This window comes from Trichosurus vulpecula, chromosome 3, assembly GCF_011100635.1.
Source record: "Trichosurus vulpecula isolate mTriVul1 chromosome 3, mTriVul1.pri, whole genome shotgun sequence".
NCBI lineage: Eukaryota > Metazoa > Chordata > Mammalia > Diprotodontia > Phalangeridae > Trichosurus > Trichosurus vulpecula.
The window spans coordinates 225,261,458-225,284,393 of record NC_050575.1 but is presented as its reverse complement, the minus strand read 5'-3'; the positions used below and the strand labels follow the sequence as shown (position 1 = coordinate 225,284,393).

The window sequence follows — 22,936 nt, the reverse complement described above, 5'->3', positions numbered from 1 at the left end:
TTTTGGCAGGTCTTTTCTTTAGGGCCTGAAAGACCTCTCAAATGTGCACAGTGGTGATAACCTTATCCACATCAGAGACAATGAGGATATCTGTGATCAACACTCTTAGGTTTAATGTATTATCTATCTTAAATCCTATGTTACAGAATGGATGCCATTAAGTCGTGAAGAAGATACAACAGGCACTTCAAAATTTTTATTTTATATTATTTTTCCTACATTCCCGCAGTCCTTTCGTACAGAAAACAAAACCACTTATCTAGGGCCCAGCAATATGAGCCATTCTTTTGAAATAATAAATGCACATTTCTTTCAGGACTACTCTAGGAACCCTAGACTTAGACTTTCAGTTTCCTATAGGCAAAAACTTGTTTTTTATCTTTTTTATCTTTTTATCCCTACAACTCCCAGGACAACATATGCAGTAAGTGGTTAGTTAGTTGATTTAGTGCAGGATTGTCTGCTGACTTTGCCTTTTCTGGATGCTATATGAACCTTTAGCTACCCACTTAATGGCTGCCTATTACTCCATAGTGTTCAGAGGCAGCTATTTAAAGAAAAAAGGACCTGCTTAGTCCTAGGGTCCTCACTTCATGGTGATTTTCAAGGGGCTTTGTGGTTCTGATAGTAACAGCTCCTTTTCAATGGTCAAAGGCCATGTGTCAGTTTATTTCTTTCAATACAAGAGGGTATAAAAACTGACCACAAGCAAGTTCCCATCCCTCCCAGATACCAACACACTAAAAGAAGTTAATACAATTTTTTTCAGCATCCTCCTGAAAATGGATTTAGAGCATGGATTTCATATGCTGCAGCAGAAATATATCAAATATTCTAATGAAACAAGAGTTACTGGAATTCCCCAAGTACCTAACCCATTAATAATGGATCTCTTGGGCACTGGGGAAGAGAGAGTCCTCTCTGTGTGTCACAGAAATGGCAAAGTTGATTTCGTTATTTCCAGATGAGTATTTTTGCCCCTCTACCTCACCCAACACAGCATCTGTTCTTGGTGACAAGCCCAATTTATAAATTAAGATAATGATACTTTCAAGTTGAACACATCATCAAAAAAAGTACCACTGATAAGACTATAATGTAACATGGTGAAATACTTAAAAACACATATTTAAAGTTCCCTTATTTGCAACACATTTCAGAAGATTTTTACCTTGTTGCAACCTACAGAATAAGGTCTATTTCTAGTTACTAATTCTCCACGACTGTTTGCCACTAAATGAAATATTACTCCTAGACATTTGCTAATTAGTATGTCTCTGTACAGCACAAAACGTACCATCAACAGTTACTTGGTAAACAAGGATTTTTAATTCGACTAATGAAAACAAAAAAACCTAGCAAATTCATTAAACTCTATCAGCGTTCAATATTTTATTGGATTTTATTGCCCAATTATTCATTAACACAGCAGTTTAAAACTGAAGATCAGTAGGTTCTACAGTATATCTGAAGCACCAAAAGTTGGTAACATACATAGACCAGAACTAAAATTTTTAAAGCAAATACATATTAACACACATGCTAAAACACACACCAAACAATTCATAAGCATGCACACAGCTACCTACAAACACACATACATACACTCACTCTCTTCACAGGATATAAGCAACCTCAAAAACTAAAAGTATCTTCATCCTAATTTTTAAATTTCCTTTGAAAATCCATTCTTGGAGAGAATCATCATTTTAGGTCATCTGGTCCAATCTCTTTCCCTCATTACCATCACTAAAACATAAATATCCTCTACAATACTTCTCCCCCAGAGCATGTGTCCATAGCAAAAATAAAACTTACCTATGTTGTAGCCTAAGGGAGAGCTATTTAGTACTTCCACTTGCTCTGACAACCTGAGATAATTCTCCTTCTATAGGTGAGATTATGAAAATGAATTGCACTTTTACCCGAAGGTGTTTATATTGAAAATTTTAAGAACTATTATCAGCTGCCAATCACTATATACATGACTGGGACAAGTGTCCTAATGAAAAAGGAGTTTGAAAAATGCATCCATCACAATATAATGTTTCAAGGCATAAGTGGAGTGTTGAACACAAACCTGCATAAAACAAGTTAAAATTATTTTCCAATACTGAAGTAGCTCTAATTTTAAAACAATGCCCCCCCCACTATTTATTTTAGAACATAATGAAATTAAACACAGCCCTGAACTTCAACACAAGAATTTGTAGTACTTTGTATATACAGCTAAAATAATAGTTTGGCACTTAGCAGCTTTTGTTGGTTATTGCATACTTAATCATGTAGCAAGGCTACATTACAAACATTACATAATTTGGGTAGCTACATTGTAAACTGATTTTTAAAAAATCATTTTTATTAAGATTGATTTACCGAATTACGTAGGTATAGAAATATTGCAAGTAGGAATCTATTAAATAAAAAAAAATCCTGTGAATTTTCTACTTTGAAGGGATTCTTCCCCTCAAACATGAGCTGCTATTGTTATTCCTACGATTGTTATAAAATCTTGAGAAAAATCACACACATGCACAAAATAAAGAAACATAGTAGCTTTAACAAAGATACCAAAGTCTCCTTTCAAATAAATCTCAACTACTATTTTTGAGTATCACTTGCCAAACACTGCATTTCTAGTGACAACACCTGGCACAAGATATTGCAGCCTGGAGATCATCTTTGGAGAATTTTTTTCTTCTGTAACTAGTACCTAAATTTAAAAGTAAGTTCTACTCCTTCACTGTGGCATCTTCTTGGCTTTACTTGAAATGCGTCTTCATCGTTGACTTGCTTTGATTAAAAGATAACATCATTATGAAAATTTGCATGGAACAACTGGTGTTGGGATACACCAAGAGGAAAAAAAACGTGGTTTAATTTAAACAATTATCTAATATTATTGTCAAGCAAAGCCAGCCCAATGGCTTCAGTGCAGCATATAAATCTCCAGTGTGAAATACAAAACCTGGTAACTTCACACACAAACATCTCAGGGCCAGAAGGGAAAGATACTGTGCTATACGCAGCCTTCTTCGGGATTCTTTTGGCACAGTCTTTATAGTGCACACCTGGTCAGAAAGTACATATACTTGAATCCATTTCAGTAAAACTGTTATCTTCTGACAGGCATGGGAGGAGGGAAAAAAAAGCACATCAATCACCTTTTACTTTTTGCTAGTTGGTAGACAAACATGATGGAAAAATTTTTATATGCGTGATGATAGCATATAAATACTTCACACAAAAAGTTTCTATAAGAAACTCTTGCTTTTAATTTTATAACCAAAGTGTACCATTTATTAAAATGTTAAGATAGATCCTGCTAATTAGGTCTGACACTAGCAGAATTTGCAACTATACACTAAGAGAAATAAATGGTAAAAAAAATTAATAAAAACCAAACATATCAAGCCAGTTAGAAAGTCTGATATTGCATAAAGGCCAGATTATGAAGCAATCATAAAGCCCCTGATTTCAAACGAAGGATGTCAGAGTTAAGAGTGGAAAACAGAACACATTAAAATAAAGGTTCTGCTAAACTGAAGGGTCTTTTTTGCTAGGGAAGAGGTAGGGTTTTTAGGGGGGAGAGGAGGAGAGAAAAGGGAAGAGGATTTGTTTTTTCCCCAACCATGATATGTAAGCTTAGTTTGTTATATTATTGACAGAATAAAATTAAGTTGAGGTAGGTAATTTATTCTACCAGCCAATCTTTACTCACACCACCACAGTTTGACTAAGAAGTCTCACTGGTGAACAATACTGGGAAGAGTCTACTGCTTAAACAAAAATGTATTCTTAATAGTGTTTAAACCAAACAGTAGTAAACAAGACTTCATGTGCTTTAGAATAAAAATTTCCTTAAAAACATAGTTTTTAAACCCAAGATATGTTGCCTGGACAATTTTCTTAAGAACTTAGCAGCCTTAAATTTTGTTTTTCTGACACAGCTTTTTTGTCAATATTTTTCTTGCTTATTAAAATCCTCAGACCTATCGAACCAGTAAGTTTTGGTCAACTGATGATAGAAGAAGGGTATTTCCTAAGATCCTTCATGACTCCAAATATGCTAACCCAGAAATAAAAATCACATGTACGATGTTCATAATTTCAAGTCTTTGAGAGGAATCTGGGAATATGGTGGAATAAGTCAGAAAACTTTCGGCTCTCCAGATTTCCTCCACAAAAAAGACAGAACATCACCTCAGAGGGAATGTAAAGCAGAGGAAATAAACAAAAGACAGGGTAGAGCAGTTGTTTTCCTAAAACAACTCAAGAAGACCTCCAGGGGCAATCCAGGGGCATAGGTTCAGCCCTGAGTGAAGTACAAACACCTCCAGGCCAACTCTGCGAAATCAACAAACAAGCCCTGGAGGCAGCCACAGCCTTAGAAACTCTCATCTCACAGACAGTGTGGGGGTCCGACTGCTGAGTAGGAGACGACACAAGGACCCTCCATTGTCAAGGGACTCCAAGCACAGCTGTGCTGACAAGACACGTCCGGGGCTGGACTGCCGCAGTCGGGGAGAAGGAACTAGCACCCACCTGGTGAGTGCAATAGCAGAAGGGTGGGGACCCTGCTGGCTGTGGGCACTTCCAGGAGAGTAAAGTCCCTGGTTTCAGTTCCAAGGCAGAGAGGACAACTGTAGTTTGCAGCCACCGGAGGGATCGAAGGAAGCAAGATCATTTGCAAGACAGCATGGCTGGGAGCACTAGTCATGGTTTAGAAGTGGAGAGGAGAGCCCAAGTTTGGGCCCTAAGATAGACCTCAGAAAATAACAGTAAGAAGGAGGGGCATCATTCCCCATACCTTGGGACTAGAACTTGATTACACTAATAGCTGCTAAAAAACAAAACAAAACAAAAATAAATAAATAAAAAGGAGTAAGCAAAGAAAAAAGAACCCAACTATAGACAGCTACTACAGGGATAGAGAAGATCTGGGTTCATATTCAGAGGAAGATAATGGAGCATAATTTCAAGTCTTCTCTTGGCATAAGAGAGAAGTCAGCAGCTTCTTTAAATTCATGAGGGCTGCCTCCTGAATCATGTGTATGCTGAATCTTTAGACTATTCAGATGGAGTGCTTAAAAAAGATAGAATTCTATTATTACCTTAGTTGCAACTGATCATAATATATTATATATATATGTTTAAATATATATATTTAGTTTCTCCTGACAGGGCACTAGTAATCAACAGACCTGGGTCCACATTCACCCTCGCAGGCATAAGCAAAGACCTTAAGTTGTAGGGCAGAGCTGGGCATGATTGCTATAGAAAAGCATTCATTGTATGCTTAGAGACATTGGTTTACATACAGATTTTCTGTATACCAAAGCCACCTACTTTAATATAGCAGACTTAGTAAAAAGGAGTTCCCTTTGGGGAAAATGCACCTTAGTGTTTTAGTTTTAACATTCTATTAATCCCCATTTCCCTTCTGTTTCCTGGTACTGATGATTCTCCATCAGTACACAAACTTCTGACTATAAAAGTTCATTCATTCACCTAAGGTTGTTTTGGAATAGTTACTTTCTCCCCCAACAAGAGCTAAAGCTCCAGCTTTTAAGCATTACAAACCCCCAAGAGTTACCATACCAAATCACAGCGTAGAGAGTTAAGTTTTAGTTGTTCTCTCTGTTCTGCCTTATCTAAAGCTAGGTTCTGGTGCACTGTGTCAGGTTCTTGCTTCTATCCCATTTCCAAGAGAGCCTTCAAGGGGAAGGAACACGGATTCGGAACAGCCCTTGCTGAAGCTGCAGTCGGAAAAGCTTGCAATTTGCAATTCTCAAGGCAGCACAGCCAGTACGGCGAAGATCTGATGGAAAGAGTGGTTTTGTGTGGTGCCAAGTGCCTGTGCTTCTTTTAAACTCACGAACATAGTCATAGTTGGTACCTAAATACAAATGAGCAAATGTAAATAAATATTCTAAAAATCATTCAGGAAGAGCTTTAACAAAATGCATGGTAAGATGTTCAAAAACAAACAAAAAAAAAGTTTTTGCATGCAACTAGAAAATAAGATACACAGGCAATGGGGCGTAGAAATTTATCTTGACCTACAAGAAAGGAAGGGAAAAGGGGATGGGAGGGGAGTGGGGTGACAGAAGGGAGGGCCGGCTGGGGAATAGGGCAACCAGAACATATGCCATCTTGGAGTGGGGGGGAGGGTAGAAATGGGGAGAAAATTTGTAATTGAAACTCTTGTGAAAATCAATGCTGAAAACTAAATATATTAAATAAAAGTTAAAAAAAAACCAAAAAAAAAATGCATGATCTAACCTGTATCAAGATCTCCAATCACATAGATACTGGCCCCGATAGGAACAGCTCCATAAACAAAGGAAGAACTTGCTGGGATGCATAAATTTTGGTCAGTAAGATAAATCCATCTGAAAGAAAATGCATTTCTCTTTAGAAAAGTCAAAAGAAGAGGCACGACAGCCAGAAAAAGTCTAAGGGAAAAGTCCAAGTTCATACAAGATTTGCCCAAATAACTGTCAAAAAATTACTGGTCACATCTTGAAGCCTTTCCAAAAAGTATGTTGGATAAGAAATCAGGTTAGATAACCGGTCTAGTCTAACTCTAGATTTCAATGATTTTAACAGGAAAGGAAAAATGGGCATATTTCTACCCAACTTCACTTTCTAACCTTCAAAACTCCTTCGATGACTAACTTTGATACACTGAGCTCTTCTCAGCGATGCAAGAATCTAAGACAACTCCAAAAGACTCATGATGGAAAATGTTATCCACATCCAGAGAAAGAACTATGGAGTATGAATGCAGACTGAAGCACACTATTTGCTCTTTTTTTGTTTTGTTTTTTCTCTCATGGTTTCTCCCATTCATTCTAATTCTTCTTTACAACATGACTAATATGAAAATATGTTTAATAAGAATGTACATGTAGAGCCTTTATCAGACTGCATGCCATCTAGGGGAGGGGGAGGGAGAGGTGGAGAAAATTTAAAACTCAAAAGCTTATGGAAGTGAATACAGAAAACTAAAATTATTAAATTAATTTAAAATAAAATTTAAAAACTTCAAAACTGTACAACATATTTGACATAATTCCATTCAAAATTTAAATATCACTTTTACACATTACAATAAATAAATCACTTAAGTTTATTTCCCATCTCCCAACCTGGCCTCTAATGTCCTGGCCCTTCCCTTCTCTTCTTGCCCACATGCTATCCATCCTCCAAAGCCAAGCTCAAGTCTCACCTCTTCTGTGAATTCAGTCAGTCAATCAGTACTTGTTTAGCACCTATGTGACAAGCATTATGCTAAGTACTTGGGGATACAAAGAAACATAAAAAACAGTCTAAGTTCAGAGTCTAATGGGGGAGACAAGATGAAGACAACTATGTACAAACTAGTTATATAGAGAATAAGTTGGAAATAATTAACAGAGGGAAGGCACTAGAATTAAGAGGGGTTGGGAAAGGCTTCATGTAGAAGGTAGGATTTTAGCTGGCACTTGAAGGAAGCCAGGGGAACTTAAAAGCACAGATGAAGGACAGAACAGGAGGACAGACAAGGAAAATGCTCAAAAGTACACAGACAGAGTAACTTGTGGACAACCAGCAAGAAAGTCAGTGTCATTGGATCGAACAACATGTTGGGGAGTGATAAGTGTAGGGTGTAAAAAAAGGTGAGGGGGAGAAAGTTATGAAGGGTTTACGATGCCAAACAAAATTTTTTCGTTGATCTGGAGATGATAGAGAGTTTAAGGAGTAGGGGGTGACACGGTCAAATCTGTATTTTAGGAAGACCATTCTGACAGCTGAGTAGAGGATGAATTGGAGTAGGTGAGAGACTTAAGGCAGGGAGACCAATCAGCAGACTACTGAAGTAGCCCAGGTGTGAGCTGATAAGGGCCTACAAAGAAGGACAACCTAGAAGCGGCAATGGGGAGCAAGGAGCATTCCAACTCCCCACCCCTTTCTCCCTTGCCCATGAGTTGGGGGAAATGAGTTTAAGTGTCATTAGTGCTGGAAAGAACAGCCAGAGAGGCTGTGTCATCAGGAGGGAGCCAGATCTCAGTGAGGGCCAGAAGACAAAAGGGTGGGAAAGGAAGAAATTTAAGACGAAAGCAAGTTTGTTGTCTACGAAGCAGACATTCCAGAAAGTAGGGTGGAAAGGGTATGTAGCTTTAGAGTGGCATGTTGTAGGGTTCAGGGGAATGGGAATAAGGGATCAAGTAGTGTGGATCGAGTAAGTAATCTCTTTTAGTGATTCAGAGCATTTTTTTCATATTGCTGTTGATAGTTTGGATTTCTTCTTTTGAAAACTGCTGTTCATTTCCTTTAACCATTTATCAACTGATGAATGGCTATTATTCCAATAAATTTGATTCCTGGGAAATTTGCTGACAAGATTTCCCCCCAATTAAATATTTCCCTTCTAGATCTTCTGTGATCCTCTCCATCCCTTGTTTGGTCATGAACTCTTCCACTATCCTTAGATCCAAAAGGAAATTTCTTCCTTGCTCCTCTGATTTGTTTATTAAATGACCTTTTATATCTCAAAAAAACCTCCCAAAACCAAATTTATTATTTTAAACATACATTAAAATTTTCTTTAAGTTACGGATTTTCTTCTTCCCTCTCACTCTTCTCCCATTCACTGAGAAGGTAAGCAATGTGATACCAATTATACATATGAAATCATGCAAAGCATATTTCCATATTAGTCATGTTGCAAAAAAAACCCAAGAAAAATAAAGTGAAAAAAAAACATGCTTCAACCTGCAACATTTTATACCTAAATCATATATTGATTTGGAACTTATACAGTATATGGTGTCATAAAACCTAATTTCTTCCAGATTGCTTTCCAGCTTTCCCAGTAGTTTTTGGGAATGGCTAAACACATAATTATGAATGAAATGGAATCCTGGTGGCTGGTAAGAAAGATGTAAGGGATGGTTTCAGAGAAACCTGGGAGAACAGTTATAAAATTATGCAGTTAAGTCAGCAGAACAATTTACACTTTAACAACAATGTAAAGACATACAACTCTGAAATACTTAAGAACTTCGATCGATGCAATAACCAACCATAATTTTGGAAGAATGATGATGAATAATGCCACTGATATCTCAACAAAAAGGAGATGGATTCAAGAAGCAGAAAGAGACATATATTCTTTGAAATGGCTAATGTGAGAAATATTTTTACTTTACTATGTGTCAACTCTAAAATTCTAGTTCTAATGAAAAAGGTCAATAAAAAGAAAGATGGCAGAAAGTTACATCTTTTCTGACTGTTGAATGAACAATGAAAAAAAGCGGAATAAAAAGTGAAAAATGGAAACAACATATGCTACATTTATAAATCAAGGAAAATGGCAGGAAAATGGCAAAATGCCTTGCAAGCTTCATCAGTAAAAGAACCATGCCTTATTTAATCTTTATATCTCCCCTAACACCTAGCATGTTCTTTATAGAACTAAACTATGAAATAAAGGTAAAAGCTAAAAGTTCAGAAGGATGGTAGTTAAGAATAGTAATGAAAAGTATAATAAATGGCAGGAAATAAGCATTTATAGTAGAGCTATTAATGAAACTGGTTAAATTAAAAATAAACTAGCATACACTTATCACCTTGAAGGACCAAACCAGCCTAAAACATATATGAGTGATTCTAAAAGCAAAGTGGTACAGAGGCAACCCTGTCATTGATGGATATAGATTCCACATATGGCTATTATTTGAATAATAGCCACTCACTATCTCATTACTATTAGCAGAAAGATAAAATTTGAGTTCTTTTATATGACTGTACCCTCCCGGCACTTAAGATACAAATTTTCTTTACATTATTCTATGCAAAAGGGGTCCAGAACACATTACAAACAGGAACAACATGACTAAGATATCCTGTTATTGTTAGAAGACGAGGCTATTACAATAAAAAATCATAATGGAGGAATACTGGGAGAGGCAAGGAGGAATTAATTGTGGGTGGTAAGAGCTGGTTAACAAGATAAAAATATGACGAAGCTCAACATGTAAGAATGAGAAGCAATGACAAGAATTGGCTGTAACAAACAGAACCCTTAAGAGGTGGTCTTATCCTGGGCTCCATGAACTTGTTTTTAAAAACATTTTTGTTACTGTATTTTAATCTGATTGGCTTTCTTGGTAATCTTATAGATTTTATTTTATGTACTTTAAAATATTTTGAAGACCTCTAGGTTTCACCAGATTGCCAGAATGGTCCATGACACACACACAAAAAATGAAGAAACTTTGTTCTAGATACATGCCAATAATAGTATGGATAGATTATTGCAAGACCATGTGGAAATTACTATATTAGATATATTATGTAGTTAGTAGGGTATGAAAACTTGATTTACCCTTGTTTGTTATTGTAATTATTTTGGAAGTATTCAGGAAATGATCCAAGTATCACTTTATACATTTGGCTAGTAGGCACTGCGCTCTGGCTTTAAGGCATACGAGGAGTTAAAGACTTCAGTGCCCTTTTCAAACCCCCTAAAACATGTATAAATCACTCCAACTTAATAAAGCAGTCTACTTCCCTTACAATGTGGTTTCACAGTCATAATGAAGAAAAATGATTTAAAACTATTAAAATGAAATATCCCCCAAATCCATTAGGACTTCTGTACCTTTAATGAATGATTCTGAAACAGCCACAATAACTTTTGTTCCCTCCTAAGGATATGGAATTCAACTTGGTGCTACAGCACCCCCTTCTGGTAAACTTTGAGATCAAAGTCAAAATTAAAATGTTGATCAGTCATTTCAGTCATGTTCGACTCTTTGTGACCCCATTTAGGTTTTTTTTTTTTTGGCAAAGATACTAGAGTGATTTACCATTTCCTTCTCCAGCTCATTTTACAGATGAGGAAAACAGAGGCAAACAGGGTTAAGTGACTTGCCCAGGGTCACACAGCTAGTAAGTGTGTGAGGTCAGATTTGAATTCAGGAAGATGAGTCTTCCTGACTCCAGGCCTGGCGCTCTATCCACTGGGTCACCTAGCTGCCCCTGAATATTTGAAGTCATTGATAGTTTAAGCCAACGTATTATAAGTCCTTCACACATAGAGACTTGTTAAGTGTAAGTACAGGCACATACATTCTTTCAAAATAAAATACAAAAAGAAAATAATTTATTAAAAAGTCACAGAATAATTAACATTCTAAGATTATAATCTGGGCAAATCCCTAGATTTTACAGACAAGGGCACCTGGGCTCAGAAAAGTAAATGTTCTGTCCAGTATCACACAAGTAATGACAAAGGTGTTCTTCTAACTTCCAATGTAGTGCCACTACCCTTTAACATTCTTAATGGAGGATTATAGTCAAACCATGAATAAATGATTTACCTTTTGAATTCATCATGGTAGAATTCTGACTTGCATGTCACCATCTCATTGTTTTGACCTTCATCACGAGTTCTGACTCCCCCAAATACATAGAGTTCCAAGGCAACTCCACAAGCTACGGCCCCAAATCTGATAAGCCAAGAATAATGTATTAAATACTAGACATACATATTGGTTTGTAGTTATCTTATTTTAAGCCTCTAGCTTGCTCTAATTCTGTAAAGTGCTAAGTTTTCTGATTAACATGTGGTTTTCCTTTTTTTGTGTGTGCTTACGGACTGAATGAATACTGTTCACATGGTTAGTATTATAGAAAAGCAAATTATCAGCTTTCGAATGTATAATGTGACCTAAAGTTTATGGGATGGACTAAAAGTATAGGAAAACATTCAAGAGTTTAGTAAGAATTATTGTCTGAAGTATTCAGAATGTCAAAAATTACCCCTAGTCTCCAACTAATTTATTACTTATCAAATACCCAGTGTACAAAGCATTATACTAATATCACAGTTTCCTCTACTTTGGTTAGTTGTAAATTCCTTGAGACTCAGATGATATATGATTAACAATATAAAACAAGGGTTATCTAAATATATCAGGAATGTGAGATAGCTCACCTTTTCATTTTAAAGTGAAATCTGAGTAGGATCAAAAAAATAATAAACATAAAGGTCTTTGGAAAACAAATTCTGTAAGTATTAGCTATTATCAGAAAGAACTAAAGTCAAGAAGAATTTGAGGGTGTGAAAGATAAAGTAGAATTAGTGCTATCTGATTAAAGCTTAACTTATGAAAAGGATTAAAAGAAGTAGACTAGAAAGGGGGAGCAAGGGAATAAAGGCAATAGGATAACAAAGAAAGGTAAAATGAGGTAAGAACAGGTTATTTAGTACTACTCATATTGTGTTGTAGTTTCATACAAGGTTAGCAAAAACTTAAAGGTTATCTACTCCATGCAGAACTTTATATCATTTAAGACATTACAAGCAATGGTCTTTCCTATACAGATGCCTAATAAAGGAGAATCTTATTAGTAACTTGCTTTAGTAGCAATGATACTCAGTTTTTTCTACCTAATTTATGTTTTTAAAAACTTAAAAACATTTTTCTAATTCTCTTCTCAAGGAATGCTGACAACAGATCACTTTTCTCCACATAAATCTTTTAAGAAATCTAGATCCTTAAAAACAATTAAGTCTTCACTATCATTTCTCTCTAGATTATTTCTCTTTTTAAAATGGTCTTGGAAGATATAATAGTACCGTCTATTCTTTCCAGTTTTCCTAACATGTACAAACTAAAATTAAATGTAATGCTATATTAAGAAACTTACTCATAGGTGATTACTTCACAATTCTCACATGTTAAATATTACTTTCATTAAAATAACCATTCACCAAAATAACCATTCACATCAGCCCCTTGTCTCTTCCCTGGGTACCTTACTTTCTCTTCCTTCTGCCATATGCACTTATTACAGTCACTATCTTATATATGCGGTCTATAAAAATAATGAAGCAAGAAATGGTTCGAAATTCTTATGCAATCAGCGGCATATTTTATTCTCTAGGAAATATCTTAATCCTATTTTTCAAAAGCAGAAACAAAAAATCTATCTAGACAAATGGATCATAAGCTAAACAAGCTTAGTCTTAACACAAAAACATGCCTTCATAAGAATTCCTTTAAAATGACTAACATAACATAAACTCTGAAATACTTAAATTTTATTTACTTAATAAATTAAGTTTTCAAAAGTTCTTTTTAAAAAACCCTTTTGCTTACCTGCTTTCTTTTAATGGACAAATAGCAGTCCACTGCTGGGTCCTAGGATCATAACACTCCACAGATTCAAAAAGTTTTCCATATGATCCTCCACCCATTGCATAGATTTTCTTTTTCATAGCTGCATAGCAGCCAATCTTTAAAAAAAAAAGTGAAACTTCATCAAATTTAATATTTGCCGATTTAAAATGGTCTTTTAGCAAGGAGCCATTTCAGAAATGTAGCAGTTTCAAAAAGTAAAGCTATACTGTCTCCATCATTAAAATTCAATGACTTGAAAATGTTTCAAGAAGTAATGTATATAATTTTGATACTCAGAGAGAGAAGAGGTTATGACATAAGCCCCAATGAATATTTAGGAACATTTTATCTGAATATTTGCCTAAAACAGTCTCATCTAACACACACACACACACACACAGAGCCATTATCTTGAAACAAAGCATAAGTGAAGAAATACCACTGGACATACATTATCATATATAAAAATTAAGGACTTTAGTGAATCACTGAGTTTACTCAGAATACACTTTGCTGTGTAATTGTGGCATTATAGATGTAAAAAACCCAATTTTCTTCAGCACTTTTCTCCCTAAGAAAATACCCATGTCCCATTTGGTTACTAAAATATATATATAGAGAGAGAGTTTAATATCTAACTGGACTAACACTCTGAAAGGAACAGTCTTCTATGTTGGTTTATACCTATTAAATCCTAAGGTTGGGTTCCTGTAGGAAAAGGTTTCCTCTACAAGCTATGTCAAAAGAATTATCTGGAGATGAAGAAATATGAATTTGTCACAAAAGCAGAGACTTGAAAGAAAATGGTTCAATAGTACTTAATGCAAAGTATAGTTTTTACCTTTCTAACCATGGTCAAATCAGGCTGTTTTGTCCAGGTTTTAGAATATATATCATAGCATTCCATGGAAATCAGCTCTTTGTCACCATCATCACCACCCAAAACATAAAGCATTCCATCTATCTCCACAATTCCAAAATTTTGTCTCGCCTAAAAGGACACCAAAGAAATAATTTCATTTTCAAAATGAATCACATAATTGTGAATTATATACTCAGAGAAGCATTATAGTGTAACAGAACAGGGACTGGCCTTAATGTAAAAAAAAAAAGGTTGGGTTTGAAACCCATTTCCAAATACTTACTAAATGTATGACCATGGGCAAAAGATCATGAAACCTCAGTTTCCTCATATATAAAATGTGCAAAAAAAAAAAAAATACCCGTAGAACTTACCTCTACTCTGCAACATCCTAATAAGAAGGCATCTGACTTCTGTGAGAAAACCTCCAGTGATGGGAAACCTACCACTACCACCACCCAAAGGTAGCTCATTCCATTTTCGGACAGCTCTTGTTTTATCTGAAACTTTTCTTTATATCCAACCTACTCTGCCTCTCTTAAGGTTACAGATTAAGAGGTGGTAGTATAGCACACACATCAAGAGTGTGGAAACAAAAAGGCTGATAATAACTGGAATTAATTAGCCATGGCCAAACTATTCCTGGAATATGGTATACAGTTCTGGGTGCCACATTTCAGGAAGCCCTTGACAAACGGAAACTGTCCACGGGGAGTTAACTAGGATGGTGAAGGCACTCAAACTCTGCCATATGAGAATTGATTAAAAGACCTGGAAATGTTTAATACGAAGAGAAGAGTTTGGGGAATGGGATTGGGGGAAAGGTAATATTATTGCTATATTATACTTTAAATATCTTGCTTTAGTAAAACATCTGCAGGTCTATCACGTAGAAGCGGGACTAAATTTGCTTGCTTGGTCTTAACTCTGCTGAGGAAGAAACTAGTGTGTCGAATTTCACTTCAATATAAGGAAAAGAATTCTTAACGATTAGAGCTGGTCCTTCTGGAAGGTAATTTTGACATTCCTCAAAAGTTCCTAAACTATGCATACCATTTGACCCAGCTATATCACAACCAAAGAGTGAAATGAGCAGAACCAGGAGAACAATTTATACTATAGTAACAACATTATGAAGACAAACGACTTAAATACTTATGAACTCTAGTCAGTGCAATAATCAATCACAATACCAAAAGAATAATGAAGCATGTTACTTATCTCCAGAGGGTAACGGACTCAATGCAGAAAGAAACATATAATTTGAGACACGGCCAATGTGAAAATTTGTTTTCCTTGGCTATGCAGGGTTGATTATTTTTTCTTTTTCAATTGGGATGAGGGAGAAAAAAAGATTTTTATTTGAAAAAATAAAATTAAAAAAATTAAAGCTGTTCAAAAATGGAATGACTTATTACTGGGGGTTAAATAGATGTCAAATCATCACTCCTAAGAATGTTGTAGAAGAGACTGACACTTCAAGTATGTGTTGGAAGTTATGGTCCCTTTTCAGTTCTATGATTCATTACAGACAGATGGGGACTCAAGTGCAATGGTTTCTCAAGAGAACATGATTAAGTATTAATCTTGAATAATTCACTAGCTGAGGCAGAAGGCAAGTAGGATTACAGCTAGAAAAAAGTTTTGACATTACTACTACCAACTTAGTAAATGAAACTTTGAAGGCTGATTTACTGGGTTGGAAAGAGCTATGTTCACAGGTACTATCTCGACCTAAGAACCAGTAAGGACCACACTCAGTCTCTTGTAGCTAGAGCACTGGACTTGAAATCAGCAATATCTGGGGGTTCAATTCCACGCTCTTGACACTTAGTATGTGACTATGGGTAAGTCATTTAACCCTTCTTTACTCAGTTTCCTCATCTGTAAAATGGGGATAATATCTATAGTTTCTACCTAACAGAATTGTTATGAGGCTCAAAAGAAATAACATATGAAGAGTAGCTTGCTAAACTTTAAGTGTTAAATAAATGTCAGCTATTATTTCCCATCAAATGTGACAGGGAATTAATTGATGGTAGCATGAGCCCGGAGGCTTTATTGGCCAAGCTTTTGCTTGCTTACTACTGTTGTACAGTAACTTATTGGAAAGGCACAATAAATTCAACCAACAGAAAGAAAAGATCTAGGAAAAATTCATTGAGAAATAGTGATTTATTTTTTTACCTCATTCATTGGTGGTAAAGCACTCCATGAATTAGAATCTGGATCATATTTTTCACCTGAGCTCAGGATCTTCTTATTTTCATCTTGGCCCCCAAATACAAACAAAAATCCTTCTGTAAAACCAAATTAGAAGTCTCAAAATTTAGATGTTTGATAAAAATCTACAACCTAAATCTTCTAATAACATCTTTTGATTTTAATCCTAGTTGACATAACTTTAACACAAACTATATACTTCCCATGTGGACAATCACATACCTCAATACATGTACTGATGAATGAAGCTGGAGAAAAATCACAAAGCTGGGGTTGACTGGGTCCACTACAAATTTGTCGCGTAACCTCAACTGGGCTCCCACTATGGCAAGGCAATCCTTTTATGCCTCGCTAATTAACTCACTATACCATTCACCACAGCTGCTTTTCTCCATCTTTTTGTCCCTCCTCAAACCTCTCAAGGTCTCCCCTATCCTTATCTTCTTAGCTGAGAACTTGACAAAATTGAGGACACCATTTGCTGAGAGCTCCCTTTTCCTCATCTCACATCACTCATATCTTTTGCCACTCTCTATGCCTTCACCCCATCTCATATGAAGAGGTGGCAATTCTTACCAAGACAAAGCCCTCTACACAGGTAAATCCCACCTTCTCTAAAAGGTTTGCCCATCATCTCCACTCTCACTTATCTTTGACCTCTCCCTATCTGTTGGCTACCTCCCTTCTGCCTACAAACATACCCGTCACCTCATTCTCAAAAACCCCTCATTTGATTCATCCAGACCTGATAGCTATCATCCTATCTCTCTTCTCCATTTTATGGCTAAACTCCTTGAGAAGGCTATTTACAATGTGTCTCTACTTATTTTCCTCTCACTTGTTTTTTTTAATACTATCTTAACTCTTAACAGTCTGGCTTCCAGTCTCATCATTTAGATGGCACTTCTCCCTTTAAAGTTACTGATGATCTTTTAAATGCTAAATATGAATACCTTTTCTCAATTCTCACCCTTTTTGACCTCTCTGCAGCCTTTGACACTGTTGATTGCCCTCTTCTCCTTGTATCTCCTCTTGTCTCTATGTTACCATGATACTACTCTATCTAAGTTCTGTTCCTCTGTAAAAGCTCTTTTTAATCTCTTTTCCTGGATCTTCTTCCAGGTCATGCCTACTAAAGATGGGTGTTCCTCAGGGCTCTGTCCTAGATACTCTTCTCTTTTTCCTCTATACTTTTTCACTTGGTGATCTCATCAGTTCCTATAATTTTGATTATCATCTCTAGGCTGATTGATGATTTTCAAATCTACTTATCTAGCTCTCAACTTTCTGTTGAACTCTGGTCTCCCATCTTCAACTGCCTACTTAGACCTCTCAAATTGGATATCCTGTAGATATCTTAAATTCAAACATGTCCAAAACTGAGCTCATCTTTTCTTCCAAACTCTACCCCCTTCCAAACTTTCCCATTAATAACAAACATACAACTATCCTCCCAGTCACTCAGACTTGCAACTCCTCATATCCAATCTGTTGCCAAGGCTTGCCAATTTTACCTTTGTAACATCTCTCCTATCTACAGCCACTTGTCTACTCTGATACTCCTATAACTCTTGATGTGGGTCTTCATCACCTCACATCTGTGTTATTATCATAGGTTGCTAGTTGGTCTGCCAACTTCAAGCCTCTCCCCATTCTAGTCCATCTAGTCCATCCTCCATCCAGCTGTCAAAGTCTGACCATCCCATGCTCACTCCCTAGAAATCAGTTTTCTTACCATCTTCACCACCCAAAATGTACAGCACACCACCACCCTTCTAGCTGGGGGGGGGTGTTACCCCATTCAATAAACTCTGGGGGCTCTCTCTCACTTCCAGGATTGAATGTAAAATCCTCTATTTGGCATTCAAAGCCCTTCATAACCTGTTCCCCTCACCTTTTTTTTTTTGGAGGGGGGAAGGCAGGGCAATTGGGGTTAAGTGACTTGCTCAAGATCACACAGCTAGTATGTCAAGTGTCTGAGGCTGGATTTGAACTCAGGTCCTCCTGACTCCAAGACCGGTGCTCTACTCACTGCACCACCTAGCTGTACCCCACTCCCCACTTTTGCAGTCTTCTTACATCTTATATGCCTCACCCTGATACTCCAGTGAAACTAGCTTCCTTGGTGCTCTTTGAACAAGACATTATCTCTATACTCCAGGAATCTTCTCTGTCAGTCCCCCATGTCTGGAATGCTTTTTTCCCCTCATTTCTGCCTCCTAACTTCCTTCAGGTAGCAGCTAAAATCCCACCCTCTACAGGAAGCCTTTTCTGATATCCCTTAATTCTACTGTCTTCCCTTTTGATTATCTCCAATCTAGAGGCAGAGTCAAGATGGCAGCTGGAAAGCAGGGACTTGCCTAGGGCTCTCCCCCAGGACCCTCCAAACACTGATAAAAAATGTCTCTGAACAAATTCTAGAACTGTAGAATCCACAGAATAGCAGAGGGAAGCAGGGCTCCAGCCCAGGACAGCCTGGATGGTCTCTGGGTAAGGTCTATCGCACCGTGCTGGGAGTGGAGCAGAGCAGAGCCCAGTGTGGGCTGCGCCTGGACCAACCAGACTGGGAGCCAGGTGGAACAGGCCCTAGCACCCTGAATCAGTGAGCTGCGGCAGTTACCAGAATTCTCAACCCACAAACACCAAAACAACATAGAAGGTTAGTGGGAAAAACTGCAGGGGACAGAGTGAAAGGAGTTTGTGGTTCAGCTACTGCCCCCAGGGATGGCGGAGGAGGTGCAGTTACAGAACTACAGCACTACAGCTGCAGTTGCTTCTGGCCCCAGGCCCACCTGGTGGGAGGAATTAAGTGGCAGATCAGAGCAGGAGTGCAGAGCCTGCTTAGATTTGAGTCCACTCTGGATTGGCGGTTCTTGGGCGGGGAGGAGCACTGGTGTGGCAGAGCTTGCTGTGTAGAAATAACTCTGAAAACAACAGCACAGCCCCTCAAGCTTGGGACAAAGTACTCTCTACTCTACGAAAACTCAAGGGTCAAGTAAGTTGGCTGGGAACATGGCCAGGCAGCAAGAACAGTCTCAGATTCAGACTCAGACTTTGGAATCTTTCTTTGGTGACAAAGAAGACCAAAACATACAGCCAGAAGAAGTCAACAAAGTCAAAGAGCCTACATCAAAAGCCTCCAAGAAAAACATGAACTGGTCTCAGGCCATGGAAGAACTCAAAAAGGATTTGGAAAAGCAAGTTAGAGAAGTAGAGGAAAAACTGGGAAGAGAAATAAGAGTGATGTGAGAAAACCATGAAAAACAAGTCAATGACTTGCTAAAGGAGACCCCCAAAAAAATACTGAAGAAAAAGATTATCTCCAATCTATCCTCCATGTATCTTGTTTGTACATATTTTTTTGCATGTTATCTCTTCCATTAGACTGTTAGCTCCTTGACAGCAGGAACTGTCTTTTACCTTTCATATCCCTAGCACTCAGCACAGTGCCTGACACATAGTAGGTGCTTAACAAATGCTTACTGACTGACAATCAACGATGTTCCACACCTTGGCTCCCTGACTAAGTCTTCAATGCTACCATTTCTTTCTCCAATTGCTGATCATTTCAGCTGCACTCAAAGCCCAGAGATACAGACCACTCAAGTACAGTGGTTCTCAAACTTTTGTCTCAGGACTCCTTTAGACTCTTAAAAAATTATTCAGGACCTGTCAGAGTTTTTGTTTATATGGCCTGTATTTAGTTTTAATGCCCTTTAGAACTTGGCCTCAAACTGTCTTTCCAACCTCAATGGACACTATTCCCCCTCCTGCCCACATTCATTGATCTAGCCAAACTTACTTTTTTCTCTGATCCTCACCTATGACACTCCATTTCCCATCTTTGTGCCTCTGCAATGGCCATTCCCTATACCTAGACTGTACTCTTTCCTCACCTCCAAATTTTTCTTTTATGATGAAGCTCAAGCATCATCTTCTGCATGAAGCTTTTTCTAATCCATCTTGCTTGCGCCCTTCATTCCAAACTACCCTGTATTAACTACTTTATCGTTAACATGTAGTAATTTTCTTTATCTTAATTTTACATACTTAATATGTATTTGTTGTCTCCCCCTTTAGAATGTAAGCCCCTTAAGAATAAGGATGGTTTCATTCATTCTATTTGTATATTCAGGGCTTAGCACAGTGCATATAATAGGTACTTAATACTTAGACTAATATTACATTTTATAATGCTGTACTATACTAAACAATTCAGGTACAACTGCACACCATTTTATCTTGTGCCAAAGTAACATTTAATAGAATATAGATACCTGCTGAGAGTACTCCATGGTTAAGTCTTGGAACACTTAACGGAGCCAGTTCAATCCAGAGTTGTCTATTAGGGTCATAAAGAGGGCACATACAACGCATTACTGCTGTTGGTTTCCTTGAGCTATAAAAAACACATATAGAAATTAATTCATTTGCATTTATTTTTTCCTTTATATAATATCTTCAAAGAGTATTACTAAAAAACTGTTAAGTACTGAATATTTTAGAGGCTCAAATTGAAAAATAAACATTTTGGATGCTATTACACAGGAAATATTATTCTTTAAGTCACTTTTCAGGCAACTGATACCAATTACTTACACTCTTTCTTCACCACCAACAGTTACTATGCATTCAGAATAACCCCTGGGTTTGAAAGACGCTAGCATTGCTTCTCCTTGTTGTGGTTGGCTGAGTGGTATATTGCTACATTCTTTGACGATCTCCCGTACTAATGGTTCACTCAACATCTGTTCCCGTAAATAACTGGAGTCTAACCCTGAAACCCATAGAGCTGACATAACATCCTTCATGTGGACCTGAAGAACAAGAATATGAGATTGGGGAGAATGTAGGTGGGAGAAAAGGAGGGGAAAAGTAAATAAATATTTTTTAAAAATACATCATAATCTTCCTATAATTCACTTCCCAATTCCCCACCTCCCCAAAATCTAAAATGTACTCACAATTAAGTCAGATTGTTGGTAAGTATTTATTAAGGACCAGTACTGTATTCTTAGACACACATCCCCAAAAGTTACTGAACTACAATCATATATATAATTTTTCCTATCCTGCTAATTGTATTCCTTCCATTAGTGTATTCCGCAACACATCTACTTCTCATTCTTTATGTTTCTTGTTACCCTTTGCTCTGTCTTCAATGGATCACCACCATCACTTCAGAAGTAGAAAGGGGTCCACATAAATTTTGTATTTTAGCTTTTTCAAGGGTCATTATGGCCAATGACTTCATCATACAATGATTAACTTGATAGTGATGAGTCTCAGGTTAGTTCTCAGACAGCAGGCAAAGTCTGTTGCTGGGGATGCATCCGAAGCCTCTCTCAGCTCTGTAGAATATGCTAGGGCCTGCACTCTAGGATCATTTCCTGTCCCCTCCCCCCCCCATCCCTCCATCCCCACCCCATGACCAAAGTAGAACACAGGATTTTGGAGTTGGAAGAGGTTTTACAAATCATCTAGTCCAACTCTTTCATTTTACAGACAGGGAAATGGAGGCCAAGAAAAGCCAAATGACTTGCTCAAGATAATACACAGTGACAATCAGAGCTGGGATTCAAATATGGGCCCTCTAATTCTAAAACCAGTAGTCTTACCACAACACTGTTCAGAGAACCTTGTTATATATACTATGGCCTATATTTCATATATGTAGACATATAAGAGGTCAACTGATGTAAATTATAATGAACACATCCTTCCTCCCCTAAGGAAAAAAAAATACATGCAGAAATAGCTTAATACAGCATATTTGGCCTAGAAAAATGGTGTCAGTTCCATCTTTTAACATCAGCCTCATAAAGAAACTTAGGAAATCGAAAGTTCAAAGACATCCTCAGAATTCTATGAAGCTTTTGTTTACCTTTAATGCTGTACTATTTACCTAAAAATATGTAATATACAAATATGTACATAGTTATTTTTTAATGGTTTACATTGTTAATTTTGAACTAAATCACTTTTAATTGAATGTAAGACCTGAGTTTTTTTATATTTTTGTAGTTCACTAATTGGCATATTCTGTGGCTTATCCTTGAATTCATACAATCTACTTCAAAATCTTTATCCTGAAAAATAAATATTAGAATTATTTATAAGCACTGTAGATTAACTAAGAGGCAGCACAGTACAGTAGAAAGCCATCCTCAGAGCCAGGAAATCCCACCTCACACACATCCCACTGAGTTAAGTCATTTAACTTCTCAAGTAGCCCAGGCAATTCTCTAAGACTAAATTACAGAGAAGGTACTGACTGGCAGAAACAGAGTTTCCTCATCAAAGAGTTCCCCTTAATCAAAGGAAAAACAATTCCAGGCCTTAGTGCTATATAGATTAACAAAGAAATACAAAGCTGTCTTCAGTATCCTCAACATCCAGTCAACCTCAGGCACAAAGATGAAGGGAAAGGGAGCCAGAGCATTCTAGTCGTGGGGAACAGTCAATGAAAAGACAGAGCTGGATGATGGAGTATCATGTTCAAGGATTAGCAACAAGGCCAGTGTTGCTGGACTATAGAATGTTTGGAGGAGAATAAAGTGTCAGAAGCCTAGAAAAGTAAGAATGGGCCAGGTTATGAAGTGCTTTAAAGTCCAAACAACACATTGTGTTTGATGCTGGAAGGTAATAGGGGAATCACTGAAGTTTGGTGAGT

At 37.1% G+C, this 22,936-nt stretch overlaps 1 protein-coding gene across 1 annotated transcript in view; it reads right to left on the bottom strand.

Moving 5' to 3' along the window:
• Window positions 1–5,231: 5,231 nt before the first annotated feature.
• The window catches only part of GAN (gigaxonin), a 77,080-nt gene continuing 59,375 nt past the window's right edge, over window positions 5,232–22,936 (bottom strand). The window contains exons 4-11 of the mRNA XM_036750785.1: window positions 20,863–21,080; window positions 20,541–20,662; window positions 16,228–16,340; window positions 14,020–14,169; window positions 13,158–13,294; window positions 11,373–11,501; window positions 6,286–6,395; window positions 5,232–5,899 (exon numbers count right to left, since the gene is read on the bottom strand). Coding sequence (XP_036606680.1) covers window positions 5,718–5,899; window positions 6,286–6,395; window positions 11,373–11,501; window positions 13,158–13,294; window positions 14,020–14,169; window positions 16,228–16,340; window positions 20,541–20,662; window positions 20,863–21,080 — 1,161 coding nt within the window. The 3' untranslated portion in view covers window positions 5,232–5,717. The remainder of the gene's footprint in view (window positions 5,900–6,285; window positions 6,396–11,372; window positions 11,502–13,157; window positions 13,295–14,019; window positions 14,170–16,227; window positions 16,341–20,540; window positions 20,663–20,862; window positions 21,081–22,936) is intronic.